Here is a 21,989-nt window from a genome sequence, read left to right as displayed (position 1 = left end):
GCACTGAAGTTTCCCCAAGTAATGTCAGTTAGGGCCCTAGAGGCTCCCACAACTGCTGGTATGGCCCATGTATATCCCCAGCACCAGAGGGCTAAACAGCATAGCATCCTTGGATCCTTGTACTGAACTCCCAGCCCAGCTGGTCAATAGTTGCCAGTGGGTTCCCTGCCTCTTGAGCATTGCTTGGGGAGCAAACACCCACTGAAAAAAAGAAAAGGCAACAGAAAAGGGAGAGTCTAAACATAGTGACAGGAAATTCCCACTGTAGACTCAAAAGGCATTATGTAACTATCTGTTCACCAGTATCACAAATAGTGAATACTGTATCTGTACAAATATTAAAATTGGGTAAAAAATTCCTCCCACTTTTTTTCCTTCTCTCGAAACTGCTTTAACATTCTAATTTCTTTGACTGCCCATAGAACTTTTTGATTTTCTTGTCTGTGTCTAGCAAGACATCAAACAGGAGCAGAGCAATAGTACAGCAGATGAGGTGCTTGATTTGCATGTAGCCAACCTGAGTTTGATTCTGGCACCCTATATTCCCCAAGGTCTGCCAGGAGTGATTCCTAAGTACAGAGCAAAGAGCTCTACAAGTAATGTCAGATATTGCCCGGAAACCCCCAAAAAAATGGCATTAAATAGAATCACTTCATTCAAGGAACCTTCTAAAAAGCAAAAAATAGTTTTTAGTAATATGAATTCATTTAAGTGTTTACTTCAATTCTAACAGAATAAGGAATGCTTTAAAGAATTCCTATACTTCAACAAATGGTGTTGGTAAACTAGATAGCCACATGTAAAAAATGAAATTAGAACCATACCTCACACCATTCAAACTCAAAGTAGGTTAAATATTTTTAAATTGACCAGAATTCATAAAATACAATGAAGAAAACATCAGCATAAATATCCAGAAAACTGACCACAGAGGAATCTTCAATGAGATGACCACAGTGACAAAAACAATAAAAACAAAACAAATAAATGAGATTACATCAAATTAAAAATGTTTTGCACAGTGAAAGAAACTCAAGTTCGAATAAAAAGACACCCTACTGAAAGGGACAAAATATCTGCATACAGCAGATAAAGGGCTGATTTCCAAGATCTATGAAATATCCACAAAGCCAAACAACAAATAACCAACAACTCGATCCATAAATGAGGTCAGAAGATAAATAAAGAAGACCTACTGATGGCCAACAGGCATATGAAAGAGTGCTCATCATCACTCGTGATTAGGTAAATGCAATGAGATATCATCTCATGCCTGTGAGAACGGCAAATATCAAAAAGTCTAGAAACAGCCAGTGTTCTTGGCTTGTAATGAGAAAGGAATCCTTATCCACTGTTGGAGGGAATGTCATCTGGTTCAGCCATTACGGGAAGCAGTATGAAGATCTAGCCCACAAATATATACCATAATTTCTTTACCTAGTTATCTATTCTTAGACACATAGATTATTTCCAGATCTTGGTGATTTTGAATAGTGTTGCAATGAACATAGGTGGGCAAATGTCTTTTACAGAGTTTTGGGCCCCGTGGGGCAGATGGGTAGATGTCAAGAAATGGGATTGCCAAATCACACTGAAGATCAGCTATTATAGTTTTTTTTCTTTTGGGGTCACCCGGCAATGCACAGGGGTTACTCCTGGCTCTGCACTCAGGAATTACTCCTGGCAGTTGTCAGGGGACCATATGAAATGCTGGGAATCGAACCCAGGTCGGTCATGTGCAAGGCAAACGCCCTACCCACTGTGCTATCGCTACAGCACCTCAGCTATTATTTTTTAAATAAAAACTTAAGAGTATTTCACAGAGTATCATCAAATGTTAAATAAAGATACAAAAAAAATGTGTTCAACATCATAAGTGCTGGTGAAATGCAAACTAAAGTGACAATATATAGACCAGGGATGTGACTGAGAAATACAGTACTTGTCTGCTTTGCCTGTGTGAAAACCTGGGTTCTATTCCTGGTATTGTTAAAAAAAATGAACTCAAACTATAAATTAGACTTTTTTTAGAAATAAACACACAGTAATGATTATTGATGGGAGCATTTATTTATGTATACACTTTAGGAAGTTGTTTAAAAAGCTCAGCATTCCAATCAACGATTCCTTATTCAACAAATGTGCACATGCCAATAAATTAGATATTCACTGAATACTTCACATTTAAGAAACCATAATTAATCATAATATCTTTATCATACTAGTGAAAACTGGAAACAACCCAATGTCTAACAATAGAATGACTAAGTAAATTATATTTTCAAACAATGACAATCATGAGCTATCATTCAGTATAAAAGGAGTGCCTCACACAAACATAATACTAAGCAAAAGAAAACCAGACATAAGAGAACACTTAAAGCCTAATTACATAAACTAGGCAAAGCTAATCTATTCTCCTAGAAGTCAGAATAGTGGTTAACTTCGGAGAGGCAGATAGCCACTTGGAAGAAATGTGTGAGAGGGGCTGGAGCAATAGCACAGCGGGTAGGGTGTTTGCCTTGCACGCAGCCGACCCAGGTTCAATTCCCAGCAATCCATATGGTCCTCCGAGCACTGCCAGGAGTAATTCCTGAGTGCATGTGCCAGGAGTACCCCCTATGTATCACCGGGTGTGACCCAAAACTCAAAAGCAAAAAAAAAAGGAAATGTGTGGGAGACTTCAAATAGGTGTTCACAATGTTCCATGACATAGATATGAGTGATAGTTACACTGATATGTCTCACTGCTAAAATTCACTAAGCTAGACCCTTAAGATTTATGTAATATATATGCAGTATTTATTACACTTTGACTTTTAAAGGTTTTCTTTAATTTACTTAAGGATTTAACATGAAGAAAGAAATGGAACAGGAAAAAAGACTTTGAAAAATCAAATAAATTAGTCTTAGAAATAGTTGCTTATGGGTAAGAACAGTGCTCTACACCCCACTATGTCCACAGAGTAGGATGCTTTTCATCTAATAAGTATTTAGAAATGATGAGAAAATATGGGGTCAGATAGAAAGTACAGCAGGTAAGGCATGTTTGCCGTGTATGTGGCCAACCCATGTTTGATCCCCAGCATTCTATAAGGCCCCCAAGTACTGCTAGGAGTGATACCTGCATGTAGAGCCATGAGTAACCTCTGAGCATTGCAGACCCATAAAACAAAAACAAGAAAAATGCTGAGAAAATAATTATCATATCTAAAAGTAGATACTGTTTTTGTGTCTATAGATACAAATACAAGTTCTTTCAGCCAGAGTTTGGAAATTTTATTAATTTTCCATAGATGAAATGAAAAAGTATCAACTTGATGATTACATAATATTACCAAACTGATTTGAAATAAATCTAGAAAGAAATTTTAGGATGATCATTGGGTTCTAGCCTTAATCCTCTCCTGTTTGGAAGACTTGTTAGTAAGTAAGTCTGTGGCATATTAGAATCTTATCAAAAACATTTGGTCAATAATTTTCTCCTGCCCATAAAATAGGCTGAATTTATCTAGCCTTAAAAATAGACTGCATTTATCCATAAAATCGGGCCCCTTCTTGGAAGCAGTCTTGCTAAATTATGCAGAGTTCTTGACTCCTGATGGTCTGAACAACAACCAGAGGAGGATGCTATTATTCATTTGTCCCCTTATGCAAAGATTTGCAAGTCTTTCTCCTTGATTAATTTACCAGGCTCTGTTCTGGTCCAGTTTCAATTTGCTCATTATTCATGGCAGAGGGCAACTTCATCACTGGTAACACTGTGATTTGAGATTTTAAAAAAGCTAATTCTGCATCCTTAGTTATCCATGTTATCTATATACATACCCCTATGACAAAACTCTGGGTTTCTTCTGTCTACCCATATGCAGAGGGGGGTAGTGGAGTGACTCTGTTCCACCCGAGAGTGTGACGGCAGGCACAGCTGTGATTTATGCAATCATTGGTAACGTCTTCTACTGATTCTTGGGTCCTCACTTGAGGCCATTCCAAGGCAATATTTTTTGTTATAACTTATGCCATATTTCTTCTTTTGGAGAATAACTTGTGATATTCTCCAAATCTTATTCTGTAGAAAATGTACTTGGCAATACAGAACCCAGAAAATTCTTCTGCTATACATATGAGTATATGTGACACTTTCTCATCACTCTATAATGGAAATACTGGGTAAAGAGCTCGCTACATTTGATACTGAAATATTACCATCTTCATTTCGCTGGTCCAATATCCACAAGCATGGTATCCAGGTGAAATGATAGCGAAGCCAGAAAAAGACCTCTAAATCATTTGGTCCAATCCAACTTTCCCTCCCATTTGATTTCCAAATCCACTTTAGCATTTGGACAATGGTAAAGCCCTTTTCTGGGAAAGGAATGAGAACTGGATATATGTAGTTTCATAAGTCAAATATGGTCCCATTCTAAAATGCAATGCTGGCATATGGAAAGGTAGAATTTTTGTTCTTCAAAACAGATGCCATATCTGAACATTTAACTTAGCACATTACTTGGTGGGGAAAAAAAAACCTCTCAAACATTAAAGTATATAAATCTTACACCTGGCAAACACATATACAGTATAGGAATATCATATTTTTATAGATATATAAATATATATAACATATATAGATGTTGAGTATGTATTTGGTGCATGGTCACCATGTGGCTTTCCTGACATTCTGCTTGTGATTCCGACATCCAAGGTAAGGTTTGTTTCTGGCTGATGTCACAGGGCCTATTATGAACAGGAGGCAGAGCTCCAATGGGAGGCAGAGCCCCCACTCCTGGGCACAGCCTCCACTCCAACCTGTGCCATATTCAGGACCCACACCACAGCTCTTTCCTGTCCTTCTGCTTGCTTCTTCACCATCCCAGAATGAGAAGATGGAGGGCACCTCTAACCTAATTCCTCAGCATTTTCTAGGGGGGTTAACTACAAAGACTCACCCCCAGCTCAGCAAGGACACCAGAAGAACAATTAGGGAAATGCATAGAAACCCATCAAGCTCAATGAGAGAAAACACTATCACTGAAGACATAAGTGCACCATTAAATCCTCAGTATCTTTACTGACACTACGATGAGGATGGGCTGGAGCCACAGCAGGGCTGGAGCCATAGATAGCACAGTGGGTAGGGCATTTGCCTTACAGGCGGCTAACCCAGGTTCGATTTTTCCATCCCTCCTGGAGAGCCCAGCAAGCTATTGAGAGTATCCCACCCGCACAGCAGAGCCTGGCAAGCTCCTTGTGGAGTATTCAATGTGCCAAAAACAGTAACAAGTCTCACAAATGGAGATGTTACTGGTGCCCGCTTGAGCAAATCGATAAACAATGGGAGGGCAGTGCTACAGTGCAGTGCTACGATGAGGATGGTCGATGAGTTCAAAGAAACGATAGCACAGGTAGTCAGCAAAGCACAAGAAGTATGAGGGTGGTGGAAGAGATACTGGGAACATTCGTGGTGAAGAATGGGCACTGGTGGAGGGATGGGTACTGGAACATTGTATGACTGAAATGTAAGCACAAAAGTTTGTAAGTCTGTAACTGCACCTCACCATGATTCATTAAAAAAATTTAAAAAATTAAAAAAAGAAATATGAGAGTCAAATGAAAAAACTACTACAGGAGCATATGACTTGGCTAGTTTTGAGCAAATTCTGAAATAATTAACATCTCAAAGCATTTTCCATTTTTAAAAAATTGATGTGGAGGGTTAGAGCAAGGGCAGAGCAGGTAGAGTGCTTGTCTTGCATGCAGCTGACCCAGGTTTCAATTAATGGCATATGTGAATATGATCCCCATAGTCCCACCCAGAGTGTTCCCTGAGTGCTGAGCCAGGAGTAAGCCTTGAACACCCTTGGGTGTGGCAAAGAAAAACCAAACAAACAGAACGACAACAAAATGTGGGCAGCGATTCAGGGCACTTAAGAGTTTAAGATATATTCCTTATTGTTAAGTGCAGACATTTGTTGAAAGCTTTTACTTTTAAATTGCTGGTGTTAAGTATAAAACAAACTGAGCTCCACACACTTAAAATACTACATATATTTTACTGTTTGTATTTAAGAAAAACAGAACTCTGCAAGCTATAAATTGAATATGCAGTGTAGTGCCAATTATATAAAAATGTGAGGAAACTATCTTAGAAAATATAAATTGCTTAATTTTCTGAAAAATTACTAAAATTTGTTTCACCAGCTAAGCAATTTAGCCAAGTAGAAGAGCCAAGGGCAATTTCTCTCAGCAAAATTATTTAGTTTCCTGAGATATTTCAACCTGCTCCCCTGATCTGTCAGAAACTGTTCTAATCCATTCCTATTTGCTAAAAATTATTTATAAATAGCTATATAAGCATTTTTAGTTGGTAACAATAGGGGGGAAAACACACTAGCAAGATGAACTTTTCCCACTCATCCTAATGAGATAAGTTTGCTCCTGAACTAGCTGGATTATTTAATCATCAGCACCATGCAATATCCAAATAAAACACGCCCAGCTTAGAACAAATGAAGCTCTAACTTTAATTGCTAACCAAAAGGCCTGCAGCAGAAAATGAAATTATGCAAAGCTAACCTAAAAACAAATGAAAACAGTGTGTGCTCTGAATTTAGGTAATTAAGTATCAACAAAAAAGGAGGCAGATGTATCTGGATTTTTTTTATGCCCAAATATGGTAGCAGGTGTGGGGTGGGGAGGAAATGTTGTCTTCTATCCTGTACCAGGCCTGTATTTCATCAATTATTCCTCCTCCTCCCAAATTTAGAAAAGGTCTTTCCCATGAGGGAAGAAAAAAAATATTAAAGATCAGTAACTTATTGTTTTGCTTTTGAGGCCATACCCAGGAGGACTCAGGGATTGTTCCTGGCTCTGGATTCAAAAAGTACTCCTGGAAGTGCACAGGGGACCATATGGGATACTGGGAATCGAATCCAGGTTGGCCATGTGCAAGACAAGCACCTTACTTGCTGTAAAATAGCTCTGGCCCCAGAATCAGTTACTTTTTTTTCAATATTGCTTCCTCCTCAAGCTTAGTCTTTCCCCTCACTAATATATGCATCCAAGAGACCCTCCGTGACCTTCACCCCTGCTTCCTGTCACCTCCCACCTCATCATGTCTCTCACAGTCTACTTGACCTTCCTCTTAGGGACAAGGTCAAAGGTTTTCTTGGTAGCCTTCCCTTCAGCTATGTCACAGAACATACCACATGTTCTTCCTCCCAGACTGTCACTCCAATTTCCATGGTTTTGCTATCTGCCTCTGCAGCCCCATTACCTTTGCAGTTTGCCAGTATGTATTTGTTCCCTAGGGCTGTGAGAACAAACTACCGCAAGGGAGAAGCTTAGAAAACAGAAACGTAGTGTGTCACGGCTCCAGAGACCAGAAGTTCAGAAGCAAAATGTTGACAATTCTGGGTGCCCTGAGTACTGTTCCAGGAGCCAGAACCTGAGGTATTCTGCCGCTTGTCGAGACATCACTCCAATTCTGTCGTCACAGGTGTTCTCCCTGTGTGACTTCATCTTCCCTCTGTGTGTGTCTCAATCAGACCAGATTTCCCTTTTCTACATACACCAGTCATACTGTGGTGGAGTCCACCTGAACAGCCATATTTTAATGTGATCCCCTCAGTAAAGACCCCACCCCATCAAAGTACGTCATATTCTGAGGTGCTGAGGTTCGGTTTCTATCACTCCACTATATCATTCTATCAGTTGGGGAAGAGAAGGGGATTAAGGCATCTATAGGAGAGCCCAAAACTAAGACACTGCTGCCCATAAAATTTTTTTTCGTTCTTCTAAGCTCATCGAAGTTGCTGCTACTGTTTTATCTTTATAGAATCAGTGATCGATCCGATACACCCTTCCCCACAGCAACTCTTACACCGCTTCCCTCCCCACTTTCACTGTCGCAACTACCACCCAAATTTAGGCTGAATTATCTTGCGCCAAAACTCCACAGTGACTGCTTCCTAAAAGGCTTCTGAAACTCCAATCGTCCTCCAATCTCTCTAAATCCCAATTTATCTTATAAATTGCTGCCACATTAATCTTCCCAACAGACAGCTCTGACCCATTTCCCTTCCTCAAGGGAAAGAAAGGGAAAAAATTTGTCTTACCCTTCTTACCTTATGATTTTAAGTGTAAATCTTGGTCCCTGATGGTCTCGAGGCTTAGCAACCCTCCACAGATTGCATAGCCTAATCTCATGTAAACTTTTCCTCCAAATATGTCCCATGTATCCCAGGCTGTTTCAGTTAGAGTTGTACTGAGGAAAGACAAGCATTGAATGAAGTCCAATAAAGATGGAAGGATATCTATTGACCAGTAGAAGCTGAAGATAGCGACCAGTCCTACAGCTGAAGTCACAAAGGCAGGCATTCCCAGTGGCCAGTGATACCGGCCTGAATTTAGCCAGAGCAGGACAGAAGACAGAGATACTGACCTTGCCTTCTTCACTGGCAACTCTGTCTCCCTACCTTCCATACTCACTTTCATTAAATGCCTACCCATCTTTCCCATCTTAAAGAGGTATGTTAGTGATAGTAAGGATAATTTTTTAAGGCCAAGAACAGGATGCAAGCAAATATAAAATAAATCGTTCTAAGATTTTATTAAATTCATCATTAATGAAGGAGCAGTAACAGTAAATCCAAAGAACAGATACATAAACAAAACCATCAAGGAGAAAATAAATTGGATTGAGAGATGCAAAACTACTCAATATGCACAAATGCACCTCCACCAGACACAAGTTACATTTCTGGTGACTAAGAATCAATTAGGAGAGGCAGGAGCAATACTACAAAGGATAGGGCATTTGCCTTGCACACAGCCAACATATATTCTCAGCATCCAATATGGTTCCCTGAGTACCGCCAGGAATAATTCGTGAGTGCAGAGTCAGAAGCATTGTCAGGTGTGCCCAAAAATAAACAAACAAATAAAAACCTATTAAGACGACCAAGAATCAGGAACTGAATCATTAGGTTCCATTTTCTATAACTTACAATTTGTAATAGTGCAACAATAAATGAAAGAAAAATAAATAACCCAAATGGTAAAGTGAGATAGATAGTGGGTAGCCAGTTTCTTCATTGGTCAAATTCACAGTCTTCCACAAATTATTGGACTGTGGGAAGGAAAGATGGAAGGTGGGATACGGGAAGGGAATGGAAGGAGAAATGTGGCATCAGAAAGACCTGGGTTCACCACCTATGTTGGCTATTCCTGAACTGCCCCTTAACAAAGGCATTTCATTTCCCTGCAGCTCAACTTCTAATGAACTGTTTTGGGGAGGAAATGGATTACACCAGCAATCAAAGGAATCGTGGCTAGTCTGCCTGAACTAAATCAAGGCAGTCCAAATACTTACCTTTCTTCCAATCTCCCTCAACTATAAAACCATGGAGCTAGTGAGACATTAAGTTGCTTTTCAGTTTGAAAATTCTCTGTAAATGCTGCCTCCTTCATGGATGAGAGCTTTGGGCAATCACATGAATTATCACAGATCAACCTCAATATCCTTTCCCATGGTAGTTATCTGCCTCTTAAATCTCCTTCATAATAAAGTATTTGCCTTTTCCACGTTTCCCATCCTACCTCCCAAATACAGAGTAAAGACTTGGAAGACAGACAGGGACAAGTCCAGATGTATATGAGTCCCACCTGGCATGTGACACATAGTAACTAGTCTAGAAATGGTCAAAATTGACTGAAAGAAAAGATAAGGCATTGGAGGAAAAAGGGGTAAAAGCATAATCCTTTTTCTTAGTTAGTTTGCCGATCCTCTTTAGCACAAGCAGGACTTAAATTGAGACAACTGCAGAATCTCCTGTAGATGCTGTTCTTGGTACCAGCAGCAAAATCTTTATACTCAGTATAAGTATACTTTATACTCTTCAGGTAATGATGATCCCCTTTGCAATCACAAAGGGGACAGCAGCAGAACTGAATGCATTCAGCTTCTCTGTCAACCATCAATCAAAAGCAATTCATCCCAGATTTTCATTTGTCTGTGACTCAAAAAATGTTCTGACATTTCACTGAACTTACAACTAGAAACCAGATCGCAGCTCCCAATAGTAGGCACTGACCCTGAAGTCAAATCATGTCAGGCATGTCCAGGACTCAAAGGGGATAAAGGGAATCTTTAAGAAAAAATGAAAAGAGGTAAAAAGGTACCAAAGGCTAAATCCTTTGTGTGTGTGTGTGTGTGTGTGTGTGTATGTGTGTGTGTGTGTTTTGATGGAATTTTTCAATGCTCCAAAGAGCCCTTCAATATGAATTGCACATGTCTCCCGAGGTACAGTCATAGTATCTTTTTGTAAAAAGGTTCATGTATTTTCACCCTACTTAGCCTACTCCCCCTAAATTTCAATGAGTTCCAAAAGAATGAATGAAAATTTTCAGAACTCTCTTCAAATGGAACTTGAAGGCATTTTCAGAGATCTATGTTGAACAATTTTTGAAACTTAAACATGTTTCTTCTATATTCTCAATGCTGTTTCAGGGTATTTTCACATCTTATATATCTTGTAGCCTTTTAATCTACCTTGTAGAGGTGGGGTCTGTGGGTCTTCTGGCATGATCAAGCTGTCACCTTCGGTCCCTACCGCCCCCCCCCCCCCATCAGTGCACAGTTTGACAGTGCACATAGGACCACAAACTTATTGCTATTCCCTAGTTGGGATACATAAGATCTCACTGTTTTGCTGCCTCCAAGGGACTATCATCCACTTTCGAGGTAATGCCTTCCTACCTTGTATAATGCTGCGAACAAACTAGATTTCCAATCTCTACACCTTGAACTAAAATAACCTAGTAAACTGTGCATGTGTGCAACCGCCCTGTATTTACAGTCTATATTTGTGATCTATTGCATCATAATAGATTATAATTTAGTGTTCAATTAGACATTGAATAAAGGTCAGTTATGTGGTGGATATTCTTTGAGGCACTAGTAGTCTAAGAAACCTATACTTGCCATTAGTATGCCTGATTCTTACAGAGAGAAGCATGCCATGCTTTTCCTCCTGTGTTCAATATATTCATCTCCAACAGAAAGGAGCGCATCCAGTCCTTATGAAAGTAGTTTTTCAGCTACCTTCCTGGGTCTGAAACCCTCGCTCCATTGCCTATCTCTGTAAACATTAAACCAGTGACTCAACTTCTTGGTACCTTTCTAAGAGAGATTCTATATGGATTTTATGATAAAAACACATGTCAACTACCGAGGGCAGACATACCCAAAAGTACATATTCACAAAAAATTCCCTCTCAGAGAGCCCGGCAAGCTACTGAGAGTATCCCACCCACATGGCAGAGCCTGGCAAGCTACCTGTGGCGTATTTGATATGCCAAAAACAGTAACAACAAGTCTCACAATGGAGACATTACTGGTGCCCGCTTGAGCAAGTTGATGAACAATGGGAGGACAGTGCTACAGTACTACAGTGCTACCAAAAAATAATGTCAGCAACAGTAGCAGGCCAGTAACTATATAAAACAGTTTTCAGACCTTTTAACCAGAGATACTAACCCTCAGAGCTGCCACCATACTTTAGAGAAGAGGAAGAACTCCTATCAGACTGTGAAGCTAAATTCATTAGACAACCACAGATAGACATGTGGGTGCCATTTTCCCTTAACACTTTGCTTTGGCCCTACCACTATCAAAATGACAGCTCTCAAAGTCAGTTCAGCCAGGAGCCCTATAGTTCACTCAGTTAAAACAACAGTAACAAAAAATCCCAAAGTTCTGGAAGATGTAACAAACCAACATTTCACTACTGCCCTTGAACTGATCTAATAGAATTTTCTTTGGGGTCAAGATTTGGTAAAAGGACTATGGATGCTACTTTCCACTTGTGTATGTATATGACCAAAACTATCCTCATGTGAAATTCTTTGAATGTGAAATAAATACAAACTCCAGTGAAATCTGAAAGAAATTAAATCATAATTCAATTTATTTTGATAACCAAGACCTGCTGTGAAAAACAAGTGAACATAACTTTTAATAGCTATAAACTCAGTATGACATTTTGTACTTACTTTAACAATATCCCAATGTACTCAACACTAGGAATCCCACTTATCCTGTCATTTTTCTTTTCTTTTATTTTCTATCTTTGATGGCTTAATTATTATTAACTATGATAAAATTAATGAGTTTATATCGGCAGGATAGTCAGATTCTAAATGCAGAGGAAAATAAAGACAAAAATGGCCTTAGAAGGAGGATGGGGGCTGGAGCCAGCCAGCGGGTAGGGCATTTGCCTTGCATGTGGCTGACTTGGGTTTGACTCCCAGCATCCCATATGGTCCCCCGAGCACTGCCAGGAGTAATTCCTGAATGCATGAACCAGAAGTAACTCCTGCGCATTGCCAGGTTTGACCCAAAAAGGAAAAAAAAAGGAGAATGAACATGCACAAGGTTTTTAAGTCACAAACTTCTAAAAGAAAAAAATAAATTAGAAAGTAGGAAAAACAGGAGACAGAGAGATAGTATAGTGGGTAAGGAGCCTGCCTGCCCTATATGCAGCCAACGCAGGTTCGATCCCCGGCATACCATTTGTTTCCCTGAATGCCACCACGAGTGATTCCTGAGTGCAGAGCCAGGAGTAATTCCTGGGTATGGCTAGGTGTACCTCTCACCTAAATTGATCAATCGAGTTGTTCCTCTACCATGGTGATGGGGACATGTAAGCTAGTGGCCCTTGCCAGCTATCACAAATATATTTGCCTTACATGTGAAAAACTGCATCCCTGAGAGAAAGCATATGTTCACAGCCTCTACCAGATAACTCCTCAAAACATCTCAGACCAAGCAAAGCCCCATCACCTTCTGCTCCAGCAGTATCTGCTATCCCACTCACCGTGCTCTGAATCAGACTGACATCCAGCTACATTTAAGGTTTTGCTCAGATGGAATGACATAGAATTTCAGGACTTGGTGACAGTAGACACCTGGAACACTTGGGACAGTAGACATTGGGCACAGCTACCCAGTGGAGGTCTCACCCCCACACAGCAGAGACTCCAGTTTTCTCTAGCCCTGACTGGCGAGAAAATGGCTTGAATTAATGATGGTGCTGGCACAGGAACTCTGAACAATTTAAGTCAGTACCAGGGAAAGCTTCAGTATTCCATTTGACTACATAAATGTAGGAAGAAGATGATGTCTTACTGAGTCACGGGAACTAGGAAATACACCTTCTGTCAGGGCTCTGAGGCCAGTTTTTAACATACTAGCAACCCTCCGAAATATAGGACAGATCTTCGCCAGCCCAAGTAATACCAGGAAGTCAAGCACTTCAAAACGAAGAGAGCAGTGAGAATTAGCAAACAAGATAACCAGGAATTTAGTTTCTGATCCCGAGACCCACCAGAATGAAAATGTCCAGAAATCTCAAGATCTTTCAAAGAATATACAGTTCCAATCCAAAGACAAAAATTTTATCTCACTCATTCTCTAAATGGTTTGAGTCTGACTGATTTGAGGACTCATCTTTCCTGAAAGAATTTTTACCACCACTCCCCACCCCCAAAGCCACACAACCATTTCTTGGACAAGTCCCCATCAAAATGCGTTTTTTTTTCCAATAATAAAAACGAAGAAAACTGGACAAAATTGTTCCACAGACTGCATTAGCAATGCTGGAAGGTCTCTTTCCATCTAGAAGCTTCTACTTTTGAAACAGAAATTTGACTAGAGAGCTGTGTTTCTCTCAAGGCAGCGCCAATCACTCAGGCGCACTTCATCTTCCGCTATTCACTTTCTCGCCTTAATTCACTTGCCTCTCTCAAATTCTCCTCACAAGACTGGGACCAAATATTCTCTCCTGCTGGTTTGGGAGCCACTGTCACCCTCCCATAGCGACAAACATTACCTCACCTATTTCACCCACATAACTGCTCTCTCTCCTCTCACAATTTAACCTGCCAGCCTCCTCTTTCCTGCCTCTACAAGGGATCTTATTTCCACTCTTCGCCTCCACAATCTTTGCCTACATCCCTTATAACAGATTTCCTCTTTGTGCATTTGAACACAATCAAGTGATCTGCACATTTAATTGGAAGAGAGAGGCAGGAAGCTTTTTTCTTGTCACTTTTTTTCTTGTCAGCTTTTTTCCTTCTGCCATGAGATTTCTCTCAAAGTTGTCCTTGAAGTTAAGAGGGTGCTAAGTTACCTAAACTACTCATGCCTCCAATGATGTCACAACCTTTGGGGAGAAAAAAAAATCAAGACCATCTATTTGTAGAACTGGGAAGCACAAGAGATGGTCTGAGAAAGGTTAAATCAGAATGGGTGAGAGTCACAAAAGCTCATATTGAGTATCCAAACCTGATGACAGAACGTCAAGAGTCAAAGTGGGAAGTTATGAATCTCCACAACTAGAAACGACAAGTGGTAGCACTGTAACACTGTCCTCCTGTTATTCATCAACTTGCTCGAGTGGGCACCAGTAGAGACTTGTTACTCTTCTTGACAAGTGGTAGCATGAACAAATATAAGGGTTCCAAGAGGATAAAACAAGGTATCCAACTGGTCAATGCAAAAAGTAGATTAAGATCTGAGGTGTGAAAGAAATCTAAGTCTCAACTAGAAAGCCAAGGAAAACATGACAAAACAGAAACAAGAAGAAAAACAAAACTAATACATTGAAGGCCTACTATGATGCAGACTTCATATTAGTTGGGTTTTTTGGTTGGTTTGTTTTGTTTTGTTTTGTTTTCACATCAATTCTGAATATCAGGATCATGCTGGATTTTTTAAGCCACAGCCTGAAATGGCCAACATGGAGCCTCTAAAAAGAAGAGAGACTTCAGGGCAGAATGTTCTGAAGCTGGAGCAGGAGGGACATGGAAACAGCCTTTGTGAGGAACTGACCAAAGGCTGTCAGATCTTCAGCAAGTTCTTTTACAGGAGAAGCAGCTTTGGGAATGGTTCTGTCATTTCTCGAATTTTCTAGCCTGGAGGAAGTCATCATTGATTCTTCCTAAACTCTGTTATTCCAAGGTTCCCAGATTTTGTGGTCCAGATTTATTCCCAAATTTAGAAGAGACTGAAAAGAAAACAGGACTAGATCTTTGGGGATTGTCAGAGAGTTTGGGATAGTCAGAGAGAATAGAAGGAATAAAGGAGTGAAATGAACACCCAGAAAATGATTAGTCATATTAAACTAACTCTGAGAGTGCTGTTTTCAGTCAGGAAAACTTAAAAAAAAAAGACAGATAGGACTTGAGGGGTCTAAAAGAGAGGAACACTGGGATTCCTCATCCAGGAGGTGGTGATTACATCAAGTTAAGTGGCTTTAAAGGAGAAAGTAAGGCTACAGGACAATTACTGGAGAGGTGGAGAGAAGCTGTGGGTGGAGACCACATTTGGAGATGAAGAGCAGCCAAATCAGGCATCAGGATCAAACCAAAAAATGTCCAGACAAAGAAATGAGCATGTTTTATGATTAATGGGAAGCAAGAGTGAAAAGGAAGGCAAAGAGTAGGTACAAGTGCAAGATTCTTGTCCTTTGCCAGCAAGCAATTTTAGGACACCTAAGGAAAGGACTTTATTTTCTTTATTTTTTTTTAGTTCTGAATCACAGTGAGATGCTCAGTTACAAAGTTGCTCATGATTGCGTCTCAGTCATACAATCTTCCAACACTGGGATGGCCACTTTAGAAAGGAGCAAAGAAGCTTGCTTTTAAATAGCTGGAAGGACAAGAGGCAGATTTGAACACCCTGCAAAGGCGAAGATACCAGAAAAGGGGCAACTGAATTTAAATCTACTTTATGTAGAAGAATAATAGGCTGGTAAATGGCTTTTTGGGCAATTTTTCAGAAATTTTCAAAGACTTTATATTTATTACTTTACATCTCTGTTAAGATCTGAATATTGGAGTCCCTCCCTCTCCCCACCTATGAAAAAAAGAGGATCAACTGAAAGAAAGGCAAAGTACTTCGAAAGCCTGAACCTTGACTAAGGTCATTTCACATCAGCTTTTTCTTAAAGTCTAAATTTCCCATTATATATATATAATTCGTCAAGACTGTTCATTTTACAAAGGAATATAAAATGATACTTTTTTAATGATACATGTTTTAAGTACCAAATCATAGCTCATTTACATTACTAACATTTTTTAAATAAAATTAACCACACATTCTAAATCCTAAGTATATTTAGACATAAAAGTGAATATTTCTATTATGAGAGCTGATTTATAATACGGTTCTTCAAAATGTTCCAATACATCTAAGTATGCATTTCCCTCTATGTTGAAACCTTAATTCCCAATGGAATAAAATTAGGAAGTGGGAATATTAGAAGATAATCAGGTCAAGAGGATGCATGGGACTTGTGCCCTTATAAAAAGACTGAGAGACACATTCTCTCTCAGCCATGTTGACATACAAGAGAATGCAGACCAGGAAAAGCCTTCAGAAGACACTGGTTCCCCTAGCATCTAAATCTTGGAGTCCCCGATCTCCAAAAGTGTGAGAAATATGGGGCCAGAGAGATAGTATATAGGTTAAGGCTCTTGTCTTGCCTATGATTGACTCCAGCTGGACCCTTGTCACTGCCATGAATAAGCCCTGAGCACTTCTGAGCATGGACCACCCCCCAAAACCAAAACTATAAGAAATAAATAAAGCTATTCCAGTCACCTCATCCAGAGTATAGTCTATGATAAAGAAGGCCAAACTAAGACAGTAACTAGCTAGACTATGATAAAGGGCAAAAAAGAATACTCCAAGCTTTAGCTTTCTTAGTTGCCAAATGATAGAAGACAGGAGTAAACTAGGTAACATGTTCTAAAGGTCTCTTTCTATCCTAATAGCCTAGAGTTTACACATGCATTTTTCCTACTAAGTGTTCAATATCAGTCTCTAAATCTAATTTCTGGGATTTCTAGCTGTGGGTCAAGTCATTCTGTATTTTTCATCAATTCATTAACACCTAGCTTAAGCCATGTATACAGAAGGTGTTCAACAAACGTTTTTCTAAATTTAAAAAATTCCCATAATCTCTGTATTTTGGAGACAACTGTGTGTCTCAAGATCTCTCCGTCTTCCCCAGACACAGTCTAACAGAAGCACAGTCTGACATTACCACTCTTTGTTGGGGATCTCCGTCTTGATTAAAATACACCGAACGAAACAACACAAAAAATAATAAAGTCAAAGAACAAATAAGATTGAATGTCAAATAAACTAGTGCCCTAAATGTTTTCAATTCATCTCGTCTGCCAAAGTGTACACAACAGTTTCTCAGTAAAAATAAATACATAAAATAATTCTGATAATGGAAGCCTGGGGGGACTTTCTAGCAGGCCCTTGGAAAAAAGCCACAGTGAACACTATCTAAAGTTCCTTCCTCATGCCTTCATTATCAAGGGGCAAAAGGGGCAAATTCTCACTGCCACTCAAAATCCTCCCTGTACACTCCATGACATTCCTACAGCTGAGAAAACTGAATTTTGGATCTTGCTTGCTGCAAAGCTGAAACATACTTGAGCAATTGGAAAAGAAATCTTTTTCTCCTGGAGAGGACATCAGTTAAGGTTTGACTTTTAGTCTTGGCTCTGCATGGCTGAACTACTGACTTAGTACAATTAACCTTTCCATAACTCTATAAAATCAGACTAAATAGTCCACACACACACACAATCTATTTCTTCAGTGGCACATCAGTTTATGACTCTACTACTAAACTCTAGATAGTTTCTAACATGCTTCTATCATTACGAAGGAAGATGTGGAAGCACTGAGAAGGTACCTGCAGGAAAATAATGTGTGAATGAAAGCAGGAGGAAAATGAAAAATCATTCCTAGCAGAAAAATGTTTCCAGCCAGAACTGTTTTAAATCTCAAAGTATTCACAAATACAAAAGTACATGGGACAGAAAACCTCAAGAGTAACCAAATTGTACTTACACAAATGAAAGAAAGGCAAAGCACTTCAAAAGTCTGACCCTTGATCAAGGTCATTTTACATCAGAATCTTCTTCAGATTCCCTTCTCTATCTAAAATTCTCTAAGTTTTTTTTTAAAGATTACAACTAAAAAGATCCATGTTTTTAAGTATTAAATGATAACTCATTCCTACATTACTCAAGTTTTTTAAAATAAAATAAACCAAACACTCTAAGTCAAGAGTATGTTTGGATAAGACAGTGAATATATCTATTATGAGCTGAGGGCTTATTTAGGATATGGCTCTTCAAACTGTCCTAATGCATCTAAAGTATTTTGCATACACGTAGTCTCAATTTTCCTCTAAGATAAATACATCTGAGTGGGCATATGTCCAGCTAATAAGCAAGTCAGTGAATGGCAGGTAATCATTCACCTACACAATCATTTAAGAACAATATTAGGAAACTCACAGTTGTGCAATGAAAAAGAAATGGTGCACTAAACAGTGGCAAAACTGCTCTTCACTAATGAAGAATTAATTCAGGGTAGTGGACATAACTCATGGGCACAGTCCATTAGAGTTCACCTTTGTTCTCCTCCTCAGTGATCATGCACCTCTTCTCAAAGAAAAACGAAAAAGCTTTCTGAAAACAGAAAGATGCCAGAGATGCCAATGAGTTGCAATGCTTAAATAAAAATCGATGATAATTCTGAAGGCACTCTAATCAGAAAACATGTAATGTCTGGTCAATTTCATTATGACCTTCTCTTTACAACCAATGTTCATTTTTTTAAGCACAATCACCTCCTCCATAAACTATGCCTACATATAATGTATTAATACATAATGCTCCCTCGGTTATTTGAAGAGGAAGGAAGGAAGAAGGAAGGAAGGAAGGAAGGAAGGAAGGAAGGAAGGAAGGAGATTATATTGACACAAGAAATGTTCCTGGAGGGAAAAATTATGAATTTATTAAGAACTACATTTTCTGTTACTAGTTCCATTAACATTTTGAACTATTAACATTCTCAGGTTAAGAGAATAAAATGGAGAGGAACAAGGGCAATAAACAAAGGAGCTGAAAAAGAATTTGAAAATTTCCTTGTAAAACTGTAATATTTATAGGGGGAAGCAGGGTTTTCTTTTACATGCTAATACATAAAAAATAAAAATCCCCCGCTCCACTCTCCTACCTCCTTCATCTCCTACCTCCTTCAAGGTCATTTATCATTGGCACAACAACCTACGACTGTTTTATTAAAAGAAAAATCCTAGCCTAGGATGCCAGATCTCTACCCAGGACCCACTTATCAAAGGTGTTGCTCGGGCTGACAGGCAGCTGTCAAGTGACACAGAGTGAACATTACTTTATAAGTGCAAGAATCCCATCAGGGAGCACATTTACCTCAGTCCCCATTAAGTATTCTGATAACACCACCTCCATGAGCTCGGCTTAACATTTAAGCCTGCGGGAAGCCCTTGAGTGTACAAAGCCTTCCAAAATTTTCAAGCTAATTTTAACCCTATGGAGTTTTTTTTTGGGGGGGGGACAGAATTTAAACATAACACAGCAATGATATATTCTATCCAACTGGGGGGGAGATAACATTTTGTGGTATTGAAAATATCCTTGCATGTGGCTTTTAGACAAATAATGACTTTCCACTATGTACATATGATATACACATTTATATAATTATATTTTAGTGAGATTAAAATATTCCTCATGAGCAAGATTTTAGACAGCAGTATCTTCTGAGCTGGACCTTATGTGAACCTGTCAAGTATGTATGTATGTATGTAGTGGATGTATATGATGGAATATGACACGCATAGTTAGGTCTACATTCACCATCTGATGGGCAGTCTTGATTTTATCCTTTCAAAAAGCTCTCTCTCTAGTGCAAATAAATATATATATCATATATATATATACATATATATATACAGAGAAGAGAGCAAAGGAAAAAATATTTAAGGTCATTTAAACTACTCTTGGAAAAACTGTCTCTTCTCACTCACTCAGCACCCAAATACATCATCAGCAAGACTCTTTTCACACCTGAAAGTTATTGTCTGGTGACTATTTCAAAATGAGAACGTCTCAACGCTTGTTTGTGTCTTTGGAAAGAGAAACCGGGGAGTGGCGGCTTTCTCACTGTTGAGGAAAGAAGTGGAGGCAAGAGTCTGCAGTCCCCAGTCCAGGGGTATTGTGCATGGGGAAGGATGCTGGAAGGGAAGGAGTCTCCCTCGGAGAGGATTACAGAAGCGGGAGCCTGCTGCAAAAGCTAACTAGGTTATTCTGAACACCAAGTTAAGGTCTTTTTTTTTGCTCTTCGGACCCAGCTTTGAGGTGAGCCACGCTTCGGCCTCGCAAGTATCTGCAGCATTCGAACACACCAGCGAGAGCAAAGGAGCAGTGCCAAACGGTACTTAAGGAGAAAAAAAATTTTATTAGTGAGGAGCCAACCTCTCCTGATGCCACCCAATGTGGAAATTCCGGGCAGCCACCACCGGGTCTTTACATGCGCACACGCACCACGCGTGTGCACACACACACACACACACACACACACACACACACACATCACTTTGCTGCACTCTGCATTCTATATGGCAGCATTTGGAGAACGACTCGCTCACTCTATCCTCCCACCCGGAGCGCGCACACGTACACACACACACACACACACACACACACGCACCATCCCCTCCACCTTCTGCAAACGGTCACGACCACCTCCCCCCTCCACGGTGGTCCCAGTCCCGAGAAGTGGGGGGACCTCGGAGGCGAGCCCCTCCACCCTTCTCTTCACTGCACGTCCACTCGGGTGGGAAAAATCTCGGGGCAGCGTCCAGCACCGTCGGCGGCCAGCGAGCGCGGCGCGCGCCGTGCCAAGTAGACAGCCCCCTGGGCTGCGAGCTAGCGCGCGGGGCCAGCCCCGGAGCCCCGGCAAGAAGCAGCCTGGCGGCGGGATTCCCGGAGCCCCGCGGCTCAGCCCGCGTGCACCCCCCGCCCTCGGGCGGTCGGGAAAGTCCCAGCCCCGCCGCGCGGCCAGGCCGGACACGGGCTCCCCGCAGCTCCCGGAGCGCCCTGGGGACCGAGCCCCGGCACCTCCCGCCCGCGCGCGCCCCGACGCGCAGCCCGCACCGCCGGGGATGCTCCTCCCGCAGTGGGGCGGCCACCCCGCAGCCCGCGCGCCACTCGGCGCCCCGCTCCCGGGGAGGTGGGGTGGGGGTGGGGGGACCGGCGGCGCTTACAGTTCGCAGGAACTGGATCTCATCCTCGCCCTCGCCCCCATCGGCCATGGCTCCTCGCCGGCTCGCCGGGGCCGGCTCCAGAGCCCCGCCGAGCCCCGCGGCGACGCCGGCGGTCCCTCGCGCCGCCCGCCGCTCCCCGCCGCTCCGCTGCCGCCGCTGCCCACGGCCCCGCGCCCGAGGGGCCGCGGCTCCAGGTGCCGAGCGCCGCGCGCTGCCCGCCTGCAGAGCCGAGGAGGAGGAGGAGGAGGAGGAGGAGGAGGCGCCGGCGGCCGGGCGGGCGGGCGGGGGCGGCCCCGGCGGGAGCCTCCCTCCGCCGCACCGTGCGGGAGGAGGGCGAGCGAGTGGGCCCGGAGGACGCGGGAAGGCGCTCCGCGGCGGCCCGCCTGCAGCAGGCGGCTGGCTGGGCCCCCGCTCCTCCGAGCCGGGGTGAGCGTCGCGGTGGGGGTGGGGAGTGGGGGCGGCGGGCGGGGAGGAGCTCGCCGGCTCCCCTCTTGCTGCAGGTAATCCGCAGCCCGCTGCTCGGGACCGCCAAAGCCGAGGCCCAGCGCCGCTTACCGGTTGCGCGGGGTATCGGAGCCCGCGCGCGCGCGTGCGGCCCGGGTACCACCGACTCCTACCTGCGCCCTGGTGCGGCCCCCGGACTCACTCCCGAGACCCGAGACCTTCAAAACCCCCCGCAGGGCTCAGCCTTGGCTCCTCCTGTGGCCGTCTGCAGCGGGGACTTCTGCAGCACTCCGGACAGCACGCGACACTCATCTTTTTAACCAGGGATGCACTGAGTAGCCCAAGTCCCAAGTCAAAGTTACT

At 41.8% G+C, this 21,989-nt stretch overlaps 1 protein-coding gene across 1 annotated transcript in view; it reads right to left on the bottom strand.

Annotated features, from left to right (window-relative positions):
- RYR2 (ryanodine receptor 2) overlaps window positions 1-21,303 on the bottom strand; it is a 754,458-nt gene extending 733,155 nt beyond the window's left edge. The window contains exon 1 of the mRNA XM_056113587.1: window positions 21,183-21,303. Coding sequence (XP_055969562.1) covers window positions 21,183-21,230 — 48 coding nt within the window. The 5' untranslated portion in view covers window positions 21,231-21,303. The remainder of the gene's footprint in view (window positions 1-21,182) is intronic.
- Window positions 21,304-21,989: the final 686 nt, after the last annotated feature.

Source organism: Sorex fumeus, unplaced genomic scaffold (assembly GCF_029834395.1).
Source record: "Sorex fumeus unplaced genomic scaffold, SorFum_2.1 ptg000021l, whole genome shotgun sequence".
Taxonomy (NCBI): Eukaryota; Metazoa; Chordata; class Mammalia; order Eulipotyphla; family Soricidae; genus Sorex; species Sorex fumeus.
Note: the sequence above shows the minus strand (reverse complement) of the source record. Positions and strands in the feature narration are given on the sequence as shown.